This window comes from Scomber scombrus, chromosome 17, assembly GCF_963691925.1.
Source record: "Scomber scombrus chromosome 17, fScoSco1.1, whole genome shotgun sequence".
In the NCBI taxonomy this organism is placed as follows: Eukaryota; Metazoa; Chordata; class Actinopteri; order Scombriformes; family Scombridae; genus Scomber; species Scomber scombrus.
Window position 1 is genome coordinate 4134246 of NC_084986.1, and position 14544 is coordinate 4148789.

The following is a 14544-nucleotide window of genomic DNA, read 5'->3' on the forward strand; positions in this document are numbered from 1 at the left end:
ATATTCACAGTTGGGGCTGATTTCACCATGTTTAGTCCGAACTCTAATACTCTAATAATAAGATTTCTTGACAAATCTCTTTCTTATTACCAAAAATCAGAAAAGTCTTGGATCTTATTAGTGCTATTATATTATTTTTTAAGCTAATTAAGGTTAAATCTCTTGTTTAGATGATCTTACTGTGAGGTCAAGAGAAAACTAGCTTCTAATTTTAAGATTCATCAGTCCATTATTTATCTTAAATTGCAGCTCGTTAACCTGAAAATCACTAAAATCCTTTAAAAGACATTTAAATGGCTCTAAAACCTGAAACATTTAAAAAAAAATCTGATTTAAAAAAAAAATTAGAATTAGAATTAGAATTTAGAATTTAGAATTAGAATTTAGAATTTAGAATTAGAATTAGAATTTAGAATTAGAATTAGAATTTAGAATTAGAATTTAGAATTATTGGACTTTTTAAAGCAGATCTTTACATTTTTTGGTGTGTTTCTGCATTGGATTCTCACTAACAGACTCAGGGTTCAGGATTCAGGAGCTCTCAGCGCTGCGTCTGACTTTTTTTTTTTATCAATGAAATGTCACAACTCAAAGCTGTTTGCTCACATTTCAATAATCACACCCGCCGTTACTCTCATTGTGGTCATTCTGCTGCTGAGTGAAGCCAGAGGAAACATTGAGGTCATTTAAAACACACACACACACACACACACACACACACACACACACACACACACACACACACACACACACACACACACACACACACACACACACACACACACACACACACACACACACACTAATGTATCTGAGGAGGGAGGATGTTGTTGTGGTCCCAGTAACAGATGTAGAACATAAAAGCACTGTGTGTGTGTGTGTGTGTATGTGTATGTGTGCGACTGGGTGTGTGTGTGTGTGTGTGTGTGTATGTGTGCGACTGGGCGTGTGCTTGTGTGTGTGTGTGTGTGTGTGCGTGCGTGTGCTTGTGTGTGTGTATGTGTTTGTGTGTGTGTGCGTGTGTGTGCGTGTGTGTGTGTGTGTGTGTGTGCGTGTGTGTGTGAGGCCAGTCTTATAGTAGTAACACTGAGGAGATAAACTTTATAGTTAAACAAGCAGAGCGAGGCATTAACAGTCCTGTTCTGCTTTTTTGTTGATTTCCAAGCTCCAAAACTTAAGTTGGACATACAGTATATAAAAATGCTGCCTGTAAGTCAAAACTCAGGGCTTCAACCTGCTCTTAACACTCTGTAAAGTTTCCTCCACTTCCTCCTCCTGTTGGCCTCAGATTGTTCTTACATGTCCACAAACGGCCGTCCCTTCTGTCGTCTTTGTTTCATTTTCACGTATCAATTCTCATATTTCAGCTCTGATGTACGTGAGAAGTTTCTATTTCAAGTAAAGAACAAACAAAAAAAAGAAGAAGTGAAATCCTGCTACTATGGTTTGTTTACGTGGCCTCTGGACTCGTTGGAAGCTTCCTGAAGCCGACCAATCAGAACAGAGTGAGGAGGCGGGGCTTAAAGAGCCAGGAGCTAAAACAGCCTGTTTCAGACAGAAGCTGAACTGAGAGGCTGCATAAAGGACCAGTAGAACATAAATAAGGAGATTTTAATTGTTTATAATGCAAAGATTTTCCATTAGAGCCCCAGAATATAAATATAGAGACCTGGAAATGTGCAGAATATGTCATCTTAAGAGCACAGATGCATCCTGCACTGTTTAAAATCCTTGTTAAGCTGTTATTGTCTATAATTATAATTATGCTTTTATTCATTTAAGCTTTAAGATCAGTCGATTCTTTTGTTATTACTGTGATGAATTATTGCCTATAAAGTTGTTGTGTCAGTAGTTTACTGTTTACACATCATGCATTTATTTATTTGTGCCCACCAGATTAATATAAATGCAATGTTCACTCTCCTTTTAGCTCTGGTTTGGTCTCCACCAACTACTGAGAATAAAAAATGCTCCACTTACTTCACCAGCTAGACTCTAAATGTTTCAGTCAGCTGTTTGGTGTCATTCAGGTTCTAAAATAACTTTAAAAAGTATAAAAAAGGCCTAAAAAGCTCTGTAAATCTGAGGGGAACTGCATTCATATGATGTCACACTGTGGATTTGTCCACATAAGATGCAGCTTTACATTTGAAGCAATAAAACACGAGCGATTAAATGTACAACAAGTTAAAATTAAACAGCACAGGTTAAAAGCATAGATAAAAGTTAAATAACACATTACAAATCTTTTTTTTTAATGATAAATTGTCAATCTCAAAATATTGATTAAAGCAGATTTATAGTCTTATTTCTGTAGAAGAGGAGAAAAACTTCCAGCATGTTTAGTTTCATTTTGTCTCGATGGTTTCAGGACATTTCTAAAAAGATATATATTCGAAAAAACAAGTTAATTTCATGTTGAAATGTCCTAAATATATTAGTTTTAACGATTTTAGGCTTTTATGAGAACAGAAATGACTTGATAAGTTCAGATGATTTTAAATAAAGGTTACACAAAGCAGCACTGTGGCATAAATTAATGAAACTGACAGTAATTGAAGGTTATGAATGAATAATTTGAGATTAAAATCAGTTTGTTGAAGTCATAAAATATAGAAACAAAAGCTCCATAAACCTGCAGAGAAAGCTTCAGTAGACTGGATGACGTTTAAGTGCAAAGAGAAACCAGAAAACCAGAAAAGAAACATTTAGAGAAGAGAAAAAAAGAAAGAATTAAACGTTTAAATGTCTTTTTTTATTAACTTTTCGACCCTGAAACCCATTAAAACCTCTCCGTGTGTAAAAATACACCCTGGGTCCTTATTGAGGAGAAAAAAAAGCACTTTAAGCTTCAGGTGTGCTGCTGCTGCTGTTTGTGCTGCATTCATCCTCTTTAACATGAGGATGAATGAAACTCCCACACACTGTGACCAGCCTGACCCACTCAGCGCCGCTTCCTGTTGTTTCCTGAGCGAGGTGACGGAGCGAGCGGATGAGGGGAAAACAGGGAGCAGCGCGGCCGTGTTTACCTTTAATTCATCCTCCTCCTCATCCTCCTCCTCCTCCTCGACCCCCCATCGGCCCGTCGTTCATGGCTAATTGCTCGCCTGCTGTGAAAGAGTCGGAGAGTTTTATTGGAGCTGAAAGGCTGCCGGCTTTCTGCAGAGGAAGACAGCGACTGTTTTATCTGGTCGGGCTCTTGACTTCGCTGATGAGTGTTTTTGCAACTACAGTAACAATAGCAGTATTTATGGTTAAATTTAAAGGAGTTAAAATGTGAAAATAAACGGATGAATAACTTGCACACATTCTTTTTTTATGGACTCAGCATCAAATTTCTGCTTTTAATCCATTTTGAGAGAATATATTAGAGGATTATGGCAAAAATGTCCAAGTGGTGTAACCATAAAAACTTTGTACCAAATAATTAAACTTGCTTAAAAACAGTAAATTGTCAATAAAACACCATATCAACTAGTTTGGCATGATCTTACATTATAACTTTATATTAAATAAAGGTAATGGAATACAATTGTTCTAAATATTACATTTAATCTGGTAACCATGGAGATCAGGAAACATTTACATGTTTTAAATGAAGTCATTATTAGTATAAGTCCACTTAAATACACTGTAGGTGATAAAATATTTAATATCTATCCATCCTTCCTTCCTTCCTTCCTTCCTTCCTTCCTTCCTTCCTTCCTTCCTTCCTGCCTTCCTTCCTTCCCTCCTTCCTTCCTTCGAATTGTGCACCTTTCTTTCTTTCTTTCTTTCTTTCTTTCTTTCTTTCTTTCTTTCTTTCTTTCTTTCCTTCCTTCCTTCCTTCCTTCCTTCCTTCCTTCCTTCCTTCCATCCATCCATCCATCCTTCGAATTGCATACCTTTCTTTCCTTCCTTCCTTCCTTCCTTCCTTCCTTCCTTCCTTCCTTCCTTCCATCCATCCATCCATCCTTCGAATTGCATACCTTTCTTTCTTTCTTTCTTTCTTTCTTTCTTTCCATCCATCCTTCCTTCCTTCGAACTGCACACCTTTCTTTCTTTCTTTCTCTTTCTTTCTTTCTTTCTTTCTTTCTTTCTTTCTTTCTTTCTTTCTTTCTTTCTTTCTTTCTTTCTTTCTTTCTTTCTTTCTTTCTTTCTTTCTTCTCCTTCCTTCCTTCCTTCCTTCCTTCCTTCCTTTTCCAATCAGCTATATTTCCAATAACGCATCTAAATCTTAAACTATATTACGACTATAGACAGAAACAGTACGTTGCCATGGAGATCAACAGTGATAGTGATGAATAAAGTCTCTTTTTTAAATTCTCTACATTGAGACAAAACTAAATGAAACTTAAACCGTAAAGTTTTGAATAAAAGCAGATTAGAACGAGTTAAACACTGTTAAACAATACGTACATTCACCGCTCATTTGCATCTCTGTCTGGCTGCTGATTGGCTCCCTGAACGTGCTGCTGCTCCGTCTCAGCTGAACACAGAAGGGCAGAGAAAAAGACTGACGACGCTTTTCTATAAGAGGATTCAGTTCTGCTCAAAAAGTAGTTAAATGTGTCACTAGCTGCTTTTTGGAAGAAGAAAAAGTTGCTAAATATGTCTTTAAAAGTCGCCAAATTTAGTAAGAAAGTCTCAATATTCTTTCCTTCTCCGTCAGTTTTGTTGCTGATATAAATTAAAAATCAATGACTTATAAATTTAATGTTTACTGCATCATGTTTTGAATGTTGTGCATGCTTAAAACCTCTCAATCAATCAATCAATCAAACTTTATTTAGCTTCACAGTTGATTTACAAGCTCATAATAAGACAGAAGAAGTGTAGATCTAGAGGATTATTTAAGTGTAAGAACCCTTTATTACCAACTTAAAGGCATTTATAACTGCATGAATGTTTGCCTCTTATCGATATAAACCCCATTTATCCTTCACACACTGTAAACAAAGGTTACACAATGACCTGATTTGACTCAACTGTGTGAAATCACGATTAAAACCGCATCGCTTCACAATTCCCACAATGCTGCAGCATCTTGCACACGTTGCACAAGTTTCTAATCGTGCACTGTGTGTCTCATCTTCTTCTTCTTCTTCTTCTTCTTCTTCTTCTTCTTCTTCTTTTTCCGCTGTCCTGTTCTCATTCATCTACTTCCTCCTGTTAACTTATGTTTCCCTGTAATGTCACGCAGTCTGTGAACAGAAGAAATATATAATACGATTTAAAACTTGTTGTAATAAAGTTGAGATTCATTAGTTTTAGTGTGTAGAATAAAGTTTGATTCATCTCTGTGGTGAAGCTGCATGTTCACTGTTCTCCTGTTTTTTGGGGGTAAAAATGATCTTTCAATGCATTTATTCTCATCAAGCTTTAATAAAACATCTCACTGAACATTTCTACCTGAACTCCTAACAGGTCAGAACTCCTCTAATCCTAAAAATAGGATTAAAAAATTAGACTTTTTGGTCAGTCAGCAGTGCTCTCCTGCTCTGAGAGGCTTAATAAATCATATTTTTGTATGTTTTTCCCTCCATTACACCAAAAATGTTGATAAAATTCAAGAAATTCAAGAAATTGGCACATAAAGTATAATTTAGATAGAAGAGGATAATAAATTCCAGCATGTCTGCTGGTTTTCTGTGCAAATTATATATGAATTATATATTTAGTCTAGTTTCATTTTGTCTTGATCTTTGAAATAAGTTAATTTCTGTTGGACACATGTTGAAATTTCTGAAATATGTTTGTTTGTAAGGATATGAAACTTTTAAAAGAATAGAAATTAGTTTAGATTTAGTGACAAAAAGGAGCCATGTGGCATTTTTAAGGACACAAATTCAACAAATTGACAGTAATTGAAGGATGTGAATGGGAATAAAAATCAGTTTGTTGTATCTTAAAAGACAAATGTATGAAAACGATGTTCCTCCTGCTCTTACTGAGCTCATTAGACTTGCAGTAAAAGCCACAGTAGATGTATTTCCTCTCCTGGATGAAGTTTAAAATGAGAATTTAAACAGTCAAAGAGGTGAAAAGGTTGAGATGGTCGTCTTGTGAGCAAAGAGAGAAACCAAAAGAAACAATAAGAGAAAAGAAAAGAAGGAATTAAGTGTTTAAATGTCTTTTATTAACTTCATCAATCATATTTTTGATGTTTTTTTCCTCATTTAAACACCAGAAACTCAATAATTTAGCTCCTAAAGTAAAACTATAACTCCTGTTGTATCATAAACTTCATGAAGCAGTGGTGTGTGTGTGTGTGTGTGTGTGTGTGTGTGTGTGTGTGTGTGTGTGTGTGTGTGTGTGTGTGTGTGTGTGTGTGTGTTTGTGTGTGTGTGTTTGTGAGTCGGATGTAGACGCAGCTCTCCTCCCTTTACAGAATCAGGATTATTATTATTACTCTATGAACACTTAGTCTCTGATAATGGCTGCACAGATTACGAGGTGATGGATCTACCCTCGCCTCCCTCCTCCGCCCCTCCGATCCCTCCTCTGTGGCTCAATGAAAACAAGACCCAGCACAGACAGAAGAGGGATGTCTCCTGCTCCTGCTCGAGGGGGGTCAAAGGTCACGACATCGGGGGCCTGGAGGGTTTGAACTCTGTGAACTTTGATGATAAGAATCAGACGGTGGAGTCGACGAAAATCTGGTTCAGTTTGGTGAGAGAGGAGAGTTCGGATGTATGAAAGGGAGTGTGTGTGTGTGTGTGTGTGTGTGTGTGTGTGTGTGTGTGTGTGTGTGTGTGTGTGTGTGTGTGTGTGTGTGTGTGTGTGTGTGTGTGTGTGTGTGTGTGTGTGTGTGTGTAGGTTAAGCCTGGTTAATGGAGGATTAACTATAAAAAGGGGATCAGTGTGTATTAAACACACTGCGTCCATTAGCAGACCTCTCAGTGCTCACCTCAGCGAACGCAGCAGCTGACCGAGGACGCTAAACGTGATTGGACGACGCCCAAGAAAAAAGTGTTATAAGTGTTAAAAGTATCCGGTCCACGTGGAGGATTTCTCCTTCTTGTGGTTTCATGTCTGCAGACTCAGATTAGTTTGTCTCGCTGTGTTTTTCTTTAATTACGTCCTTTAAACATCGTTTTTTTTCAACAACAAAAAAAGACAAATAGAGTTGTTTGTGGGTTTAATTCTTCTTTTGAACGTCTCATGTTTTTTTAAATTTGAGGATGAGGCTTTATCTAATTTTCTGATTAAAAAAACCCCATGAAAATGAACTATTTTAATCAATAATAATCTAAAAATAACACAGAACAATCAACAAATCTCTGCACAAAACTGATTAAAAATTGCCAGACTAAATAAAAGTCTGTCTAAAAACTAAAAAACTAAAGTAAGAAGAGAGATGTTGCAATAATTAAGAAGCAAATGATGGAAAAATGATTAAAAATACAGTAAAAAACAAGAATAAGTATGTTTGTGGTAAACAAGCAAAGACGTTCTGAAGTCTTATTTCAGTCTGATGATGCTTTAAGTCTGATATATAAGATAAATAATAAGATCGACTATTTCACTATTTCACATGGGAAACATTTATGTCTTAACTTTTATTAATCAGCCTTTCAGACACATCAATGTAATCAAGATATTTACCATGTAATGCCTCTCCTCCCTTTACAAAGACTGGATCAGTAGCAGGGTTATGATTGCATATTTGTCTCAGGTGAGCTCTGACGTCATCGTGAAAGGTGTAGCCAAGAGTTTAATAATAAAGTAGTTTGTATATTTATATAGATAAAGTTTTAGAGATGATTCAAAGACGTCAATAACAAACTAAATCTCAGGCGAGGTTTAAAAACTGTGCAGCATGTTACCTGCAGGCTTTTATAGATTTACCTTTGTCATGTCTACTCTGATGGTCTATAATATTTCAGTTTTAATTATTAATTTTGGTCTCAGGTTTATATCAATAAAATAAAATGTAAAAAAAATCAAGTTACAACTCCGGTTTCAGGCGAGTCAGCAAATACAAATTCAATAAAACAAACATTTGGTAGCGTCAGGCTCTTTATGTGTGTCTGTATGAAAGAGAAAAAAGAGATAGAGCAAGTACACACACACACACACACACACACACACACACACACACACACACACACACACACACACACACACCTATTTAAAAAAAAAGTCCCTACACAGTAAAAACCACCTTTGCTGCAGGGTGTCAGTAACAGGACCTCAGACATAATTCATGACTTACAGTGACTGTGTGCGTGTGTGTGTGTGTGTGTGTGTGTGCGTGTGTGTGTGTGTGTGGCACGTCTAGCTCTATCCTTGCAGCTCGTGCCTCGTCACCTGTCGGTTGGGTTTCCTGCTGTCATTGCTCTCGCTGCAGGATCCATGCTGCATGCTCCCTGCACACTGCTAACATCCTGCTAACACAGAGAGCAGCTCTGGGCAGGAAGCTGCTCCGCCTGTCGCCTGTCGCCTGTCTGCAGGCTGCAGAGGCTGCTGAACCCCCAGATCCTCCTCTCACACTTTATCACAACACACAAGGCTTCACTGTGCCATAATACAGCATACTAAACAGCGTCGGCAGCAGTGTATTTGACTTATTTCTGTCCGCGTTTTAGTGTTTGACCCAAAAATATACTATTCAAATCATTAGTTTTCGTCTTGATTCATTTGAAACCGAAAACTTGTGATTTAAATCTGTACATAAATCATATCAGTGGTGATGTTACACAAATTAAAAATGAAAGACAGTTTGTGTACACCTGCCTACAGATTCGAAGAAAAAAAAAAACTGCTTATGAAACTCGGCGCTCAAAGTTCCCACGCTCTATGAGACAGTGAAGTTAAGGGGCTGCAAAAGAGTCGTCAGTTATTATCTTGATTAATCAATTAGTTACTGCGTCTATAAAGTCAGAAAATTGTGAAAAATATCAACATGACGTCTTCAAATGTCTCGTTTAGTCCACAAACTGAAAGATATTCAGTTTACTGTCACAGAGGAGTAAAGAAACTAGAACATATTCACATTTAAGAAGCTAGAATCAGACAATTTGGACATTTTTGGCTTAAAAAAATTACGATTAATTGATGATCAAAATAGCTGGCAGTTACCTTTAATAGTTAGCAACTAATTGATTAATCTGTATTGAATTTGTCTTCACAGCTGAATCAGACAAGTTAAAGCCGATCGATTGGCACAACATTCCTATTGACCCTTATGTGATACCGTAGTTTACTCTTTTTCACTCTTGCATGGGGAAGTTGCAGTGAGTTGCAGCAGAACTAGCGAGCAGGCTTTACGTGATATTGAAGGTTTCTTATAAACGGTGATGGAGATGTTGGGAAACCCTCCTGTGTTGTTTTGGAACAAGAAAAGTAACGCTGTACCTGCTGCTGCGGCTTTTAAACACACACACACATTTTAAAAAACAGACTGAAGTGGAAACTGATTCAGTAACCACAGTCACAACATTTCAGCGTCGGGCTGCAGGTAGTTTCCCTGCGTGGCGTTTCTGTGAAGCTGCTTCATCACCTGGTCTTCACATGAAACAGGTCACGTAATGCTTAACGTCAGGACGGCTTCATGATATAAATATTAGCCGAGTTTGTTCTCCTTCTCCACTATGTCAAATATACTGTATGACGTCATTTAATAGACACATCAGTTAAAAGTCTTCATGCTTTTATATGTTTTGATTCGTTCAAATGTGTTTTTTTTAGCTTAAAGCATAAAAATGTAAAGCACAGGCTGGCAGGTGGAAGAGTAGAGTACATAATTTAACCCAAAGGGAGGTTAAAGTGTTACAGCAGCCACTCAACATGAATCACAAGGCAAAAACAATGAAACAAATACAATGAAAGGGTAAATAATATATTTATATATCATATTTATCATGACACAGTACAGTAACATTCAGGACAAAACAGACGTCACACAGCTTCTGGAGAGATGCAGGTTTTATCCATTGAATTCTGTGATTTCCTGTTATGATGTCAGATGTTAAACAATATTCAAAGTTTCATTTAAAGGTGTTTTTTGGGCTTTCTTGATGAGTTAAGTTTGTGTAAAGTTCCCTTTTTAGGAATAGTAGCAGCTCTCTCTGAATCTATATGAATCATTTTCCTCCTCTTCTTCCTCCTCAGTTCCCTGAATGTGGATTTTTCGGGATGTACGACAAGATCCTTCTCTTCCGTCATGACCTGAGCTCGGACAACATCCTGCAGCGTCTGACGTCACCAGAGGAGATCCACGAGGGCGACCTGGTGGAGGTGGTGCTCTCCGGTAAGAAACTGATGATTATTACCTCTGACCCCTCACATTTATCTGCTGACCCTTTGGAGGGGCCCCACCCCTAGGTTGGGAACCACTGGACTAAACTAGCTAACTGTATATAAAGTAGTGTAAACTAGCTCCACCTCCAGCAGCTACAACAGTAACATGCTGCTCTAACACTGATGCTTCACTATTAATAATCTAATGATGTCATAATAATAATATATCAGTCAGAGGACCAAACCACTACTTTACTGTAATACTGCATACTACATCACTCATAATACTGCAGTACTTTTACTGTAATACTGCATACTACATCACTCATAATACTGCAGTACTTTTACTGTAATACTGCATACTACATCACTCATAATACTGCAGTACTTTTACTGTAATACTGCATACTACATCACTCATAATACTGCAGTACTTTTACTGTAATACTGCATACTACATCACTCATAATACTGCAGTACTTTTACTGTAATACTGCATACTACATCACTATAATACTGCAGTACTTTTACTGTAATACTGCATACTACATCACTATAATACTGCAGTACTTTTACTGTAATACTGCATACTACATCACTCATAATACTGCAGTACTTTTACTGTAATAGTGCATACTACATCACTCATAATACTGCAGTACTTTTACTGTAATAGTGCATACTACATCACTCATAATACTGCAGTACTTTTACTGTAATACTGCATACTACATCACTATAATACTGCAGTACTTTTACTGTAATACTGCATACTACATCACTCATAATACTGCAGTACTTTTACTGTAATACTGCATACTACATCGCTCATAATACTGCAGTACTTTTACTGTAATACTGCATACTACATCACTCATAATACTGCAGTACTTTTACTGTAATACTGCATACTACATCACTATAATACTGCAGTACTTTTACTGTAATACTGCATACTACATCACTCATAATACTGCAGTACTTTTACTGTAATAGTGCATACTACATCACTCATAATACTGCAGTACTTTTACTGTAATACTGCATACTACATCACTCATAATACTGCAGTACTTTTAATACTTAAAGTACATTTTTCTGTACTTTACACAGTAGTTTTAACTTTTACTTCCTGTCATAAAGAATAAAGAATATTTTTTTCTCCTCTGGTTTAGTCTCAGTCTCTTTAAAACTGCAAGTTTGAACCTGTCTGCCAGGTTTCGGGGTTTCTGGGACACTTTTAAGGAGCAAAAGTAAGAATAATATCACTGTGAACCAGAACTGTAGAGTTTTAACACTAATAATATTAATCACATGCACATAAAGAGTAAAAAAAGTAATATATATTAATCACAATTGTGATTTATTGAGGTCAAAATATGCAGATATAACATTTTATTAATATAACTATTAGCAGCAACCATTATTATTCACATTATGAATCTAAAGTTACACGTCGGCAGTGCATATGTATTCTTTATATATTGTTTGTTTTTGTCTCTGCGTCTGACTCTCTTGTTAATCGGAGGAAGAGCGATGAGGTCAGCCCAGATCGTGTTTCCTCCGCCGCGGTGTCGCCCTGCATGCTTCAACCATAATATTGTGTATAGGATTGTCATTTCCTGAGCCGTGTCGACAGGCTGAGCTTTAAGAAAAAGAAAAAAAAAAAACTAAAACTGACACCTTACCAGCTGAACACCCAGACGCAGAGCAGCAGCAGCTCTCGGCTTTAAATGACACAGGAGGAACCGCATCGAGCTCGAACCCGAGACCACTTCCTGCTCCTGCTGCTGCTGCTGCTGCAAAAACCCTGCAGACCTCGGCTCGTTGACTTATTCCGTACATTATAACACAACTCTATCAAACATGACTGGCACTGAGAGGCACTGGAGAGCCGCGACGAAGAGAAATAAGCTTTAAATACAAACGTCTGTTGTCATTATTTGTCTTTTCTGGCTCCTCTGCAGCTGCGAGTCAGAAACACTGTAACCTGTAACCTCTGTTAAAGCTGCACACATGAGTTTTATTACAGAGAAAACAAACAAGCACCTGCAAAAACCACAACAGCCAGAGGAAGGAACCTGCATCTGATTATACGGAAGTTTATTAATGACAGAACTACTGTACAGGTCGACCGGGTCAGACTGCAGCTCCCACTGCTCCAGTCTGAAGCCAATTTAGCTCCAAATGACTCCCAAAAAAAGCCTCAACTTATCTCTGGAAGTACTAAGTCAGACATTTTTTCAACTTAAATCAGACTGTAGCTGATCTCATCTAAACAAGGCACCTTTTAAATGCATCTGAGGGCAACAAAACTTAATCAGGATATCCCTATATTTATCCCTATATCCCCATATTTACATATGGCTGCTGTTACAACAAGCATTGCTGCTGTTTGCACCTTTTTATATTGCATATTGCACTTTATTGCCTTTATAGCCATGCTGTTATCAATGGTTTATTTATGTCTCAGATTGTTTTTCATTGTCCTAAATGTTTTTATGGTTCAGGGAGTGCTATCTAAATGTAGTTATATTGTTGTCTGACCCTCAATATAACGACAATAAAGCTGCTAAACTAACTCACTAAATACACAAATCATAAAAGAGAACAAATGAAACGATTCGATGAGTCAAAACCAATTCAGTGGAGGAACAAAGGTGAGAATATGTGAACACTATTTCAAAAGGAGATAAAAGCAATGCAAGGAAAATACACAAATAAAATGAGGAAAGGCTCTGCGATAAAAGTGAGTTTTTAAGAAGAGACTTAAAAGCCGACCTGATTTCTTCTCGGAGCTCTGACTGCAAACGCTCTCTCCCTTCTAGCTTTCAGACGAGACTCTGCAGCAGATAAAAGACCTAGTGGCACATATGGCACTAAAAAGGTCAGAGATATAGCTGTGAGAGAAGCCATGAAGAGCCGTAAAAGTAATCAGTAGGATCTAAAACATAGTTGGGGCGAATGTAAAAAGGTTAAAACAGGAGAGATGTGATCACGTTGAGGGTTATTTTGGAGCAAAAACACGTAAAATGACACAAATTAAATGCAGAAAGCTCCCAAACAGCAGTGACTATATGCATGAAGAAGATCTTTTCAGGACAGGACAACCTCAGAAATAGTCAAAGTGACACAGAAACAGAGGAAAAGCTAAAATAAACATGTTTTTCTGAGTCTAATTAACTGTCTGCATCTTTGTCTGTAAATAAATGATGAGGTCCGTATGAGGCTGGAAAGTAAAAACCTGCCTCACATTTAAAGAAGAGAAGACAAAGTGTTTGATTCATGAAAAGATCCAGGCGGATTTCCAAAAAGGACATTTGGAGACTTTTATAAACACGAACTCTTCCTGATCACAGTAAAAAACACAAGAAAGGAAAACAGAGAACCAACTAATGAACTCTGGCGTCTGAGCAGAGTCTGTGAGGTTTTATTCAACATGAGCAGCTCAAAACTTGAAGCTCCTTTGAGGATTTTTAACTTTAGGTCCCGTGTTGTTGCTTCTTATTTGACGGCGTTTCTCTTGTTTTTTCTCGTCCCAGCTCTCGCCACGGCCGAGGACTTCCAGATCAGGCCTCACACGCTGTACGTCCACTCCTACAAGGCTCCGGCCTTCTGCGACGACTGCGGGGAGATGCTGTGGGGGCTCGTCCGCCAGGGCCTCAAATGTGAAGGTAAGAAGATGCTAACGCTGCTAACGCTGCTAACACTCAGTTTTCAGGTCACGTTGTAACGACTGTGCACTTTAAACACATTACACAGCAAATTAAAAAAAATTTTTTTACCTTTCTAACTCAAACTACACATAAGAAGTTTTTTGCAGGATCTCCGGCGGTTACTTTCAGAGCCGTGATTTCAGTGTGTTTTCTCTTCTCTGTGAGATCATACTCAGCCGTGAGGTGTTTTTTTTTGCTCCTTCCTGACTGTCTAAGAGTGAAAAATCAGTTCCAGTCGGCAGGCGGTGGTCTGCTCAGGCTTTGTGGGTTTCAGTTGGTTTTCGGGTTTGTGAAAAGCTCGATATGACGATGGTGTCAGTATGAATGAATGAATGAAGTGAAACAAGATGGCAGCTCAGTCTGAGAAACAGTAGTTGAGGAACACCTGTTTAATGCAAGATAACGATAACGTTAATAACAGTAACAGTGACACACTCTGCTTCATTTTATTATTCTCATACAGGAAGGAGACTCTAAGATGATTTCAAAGCAATTAATTCATTAATTAATGTAGATAACTTTTGGCTGTGGATCATTTATCTTACCTACACTGATACTAGACAGTCTGAAAACCTGTAGGACAACTTTTTTTTATCACACAAAG

At 37.6% G+C, this 14544-nt stretch overlaps 1 protein-coding gene across 1 annotated transcript in view; it reads left to right on the top strand.

Moving 5' to 3' along the window:
• Positions 1-14544, top strand: part of LOC133997325 (serine/threonine-protein kinase D3-like) — a 51541-nt gene that overhangs the window by 10733 nt on the left and 26264 nt on the right. The window contains 2 exon segments of the mRNA XM_062436898.1: positions 10096-10234; positions 13767-13898. Of these exon segments, the coding sequence (XP_062292882.1) occupies positions 10096-10234; positions 13767-13898 (271 nt within the window).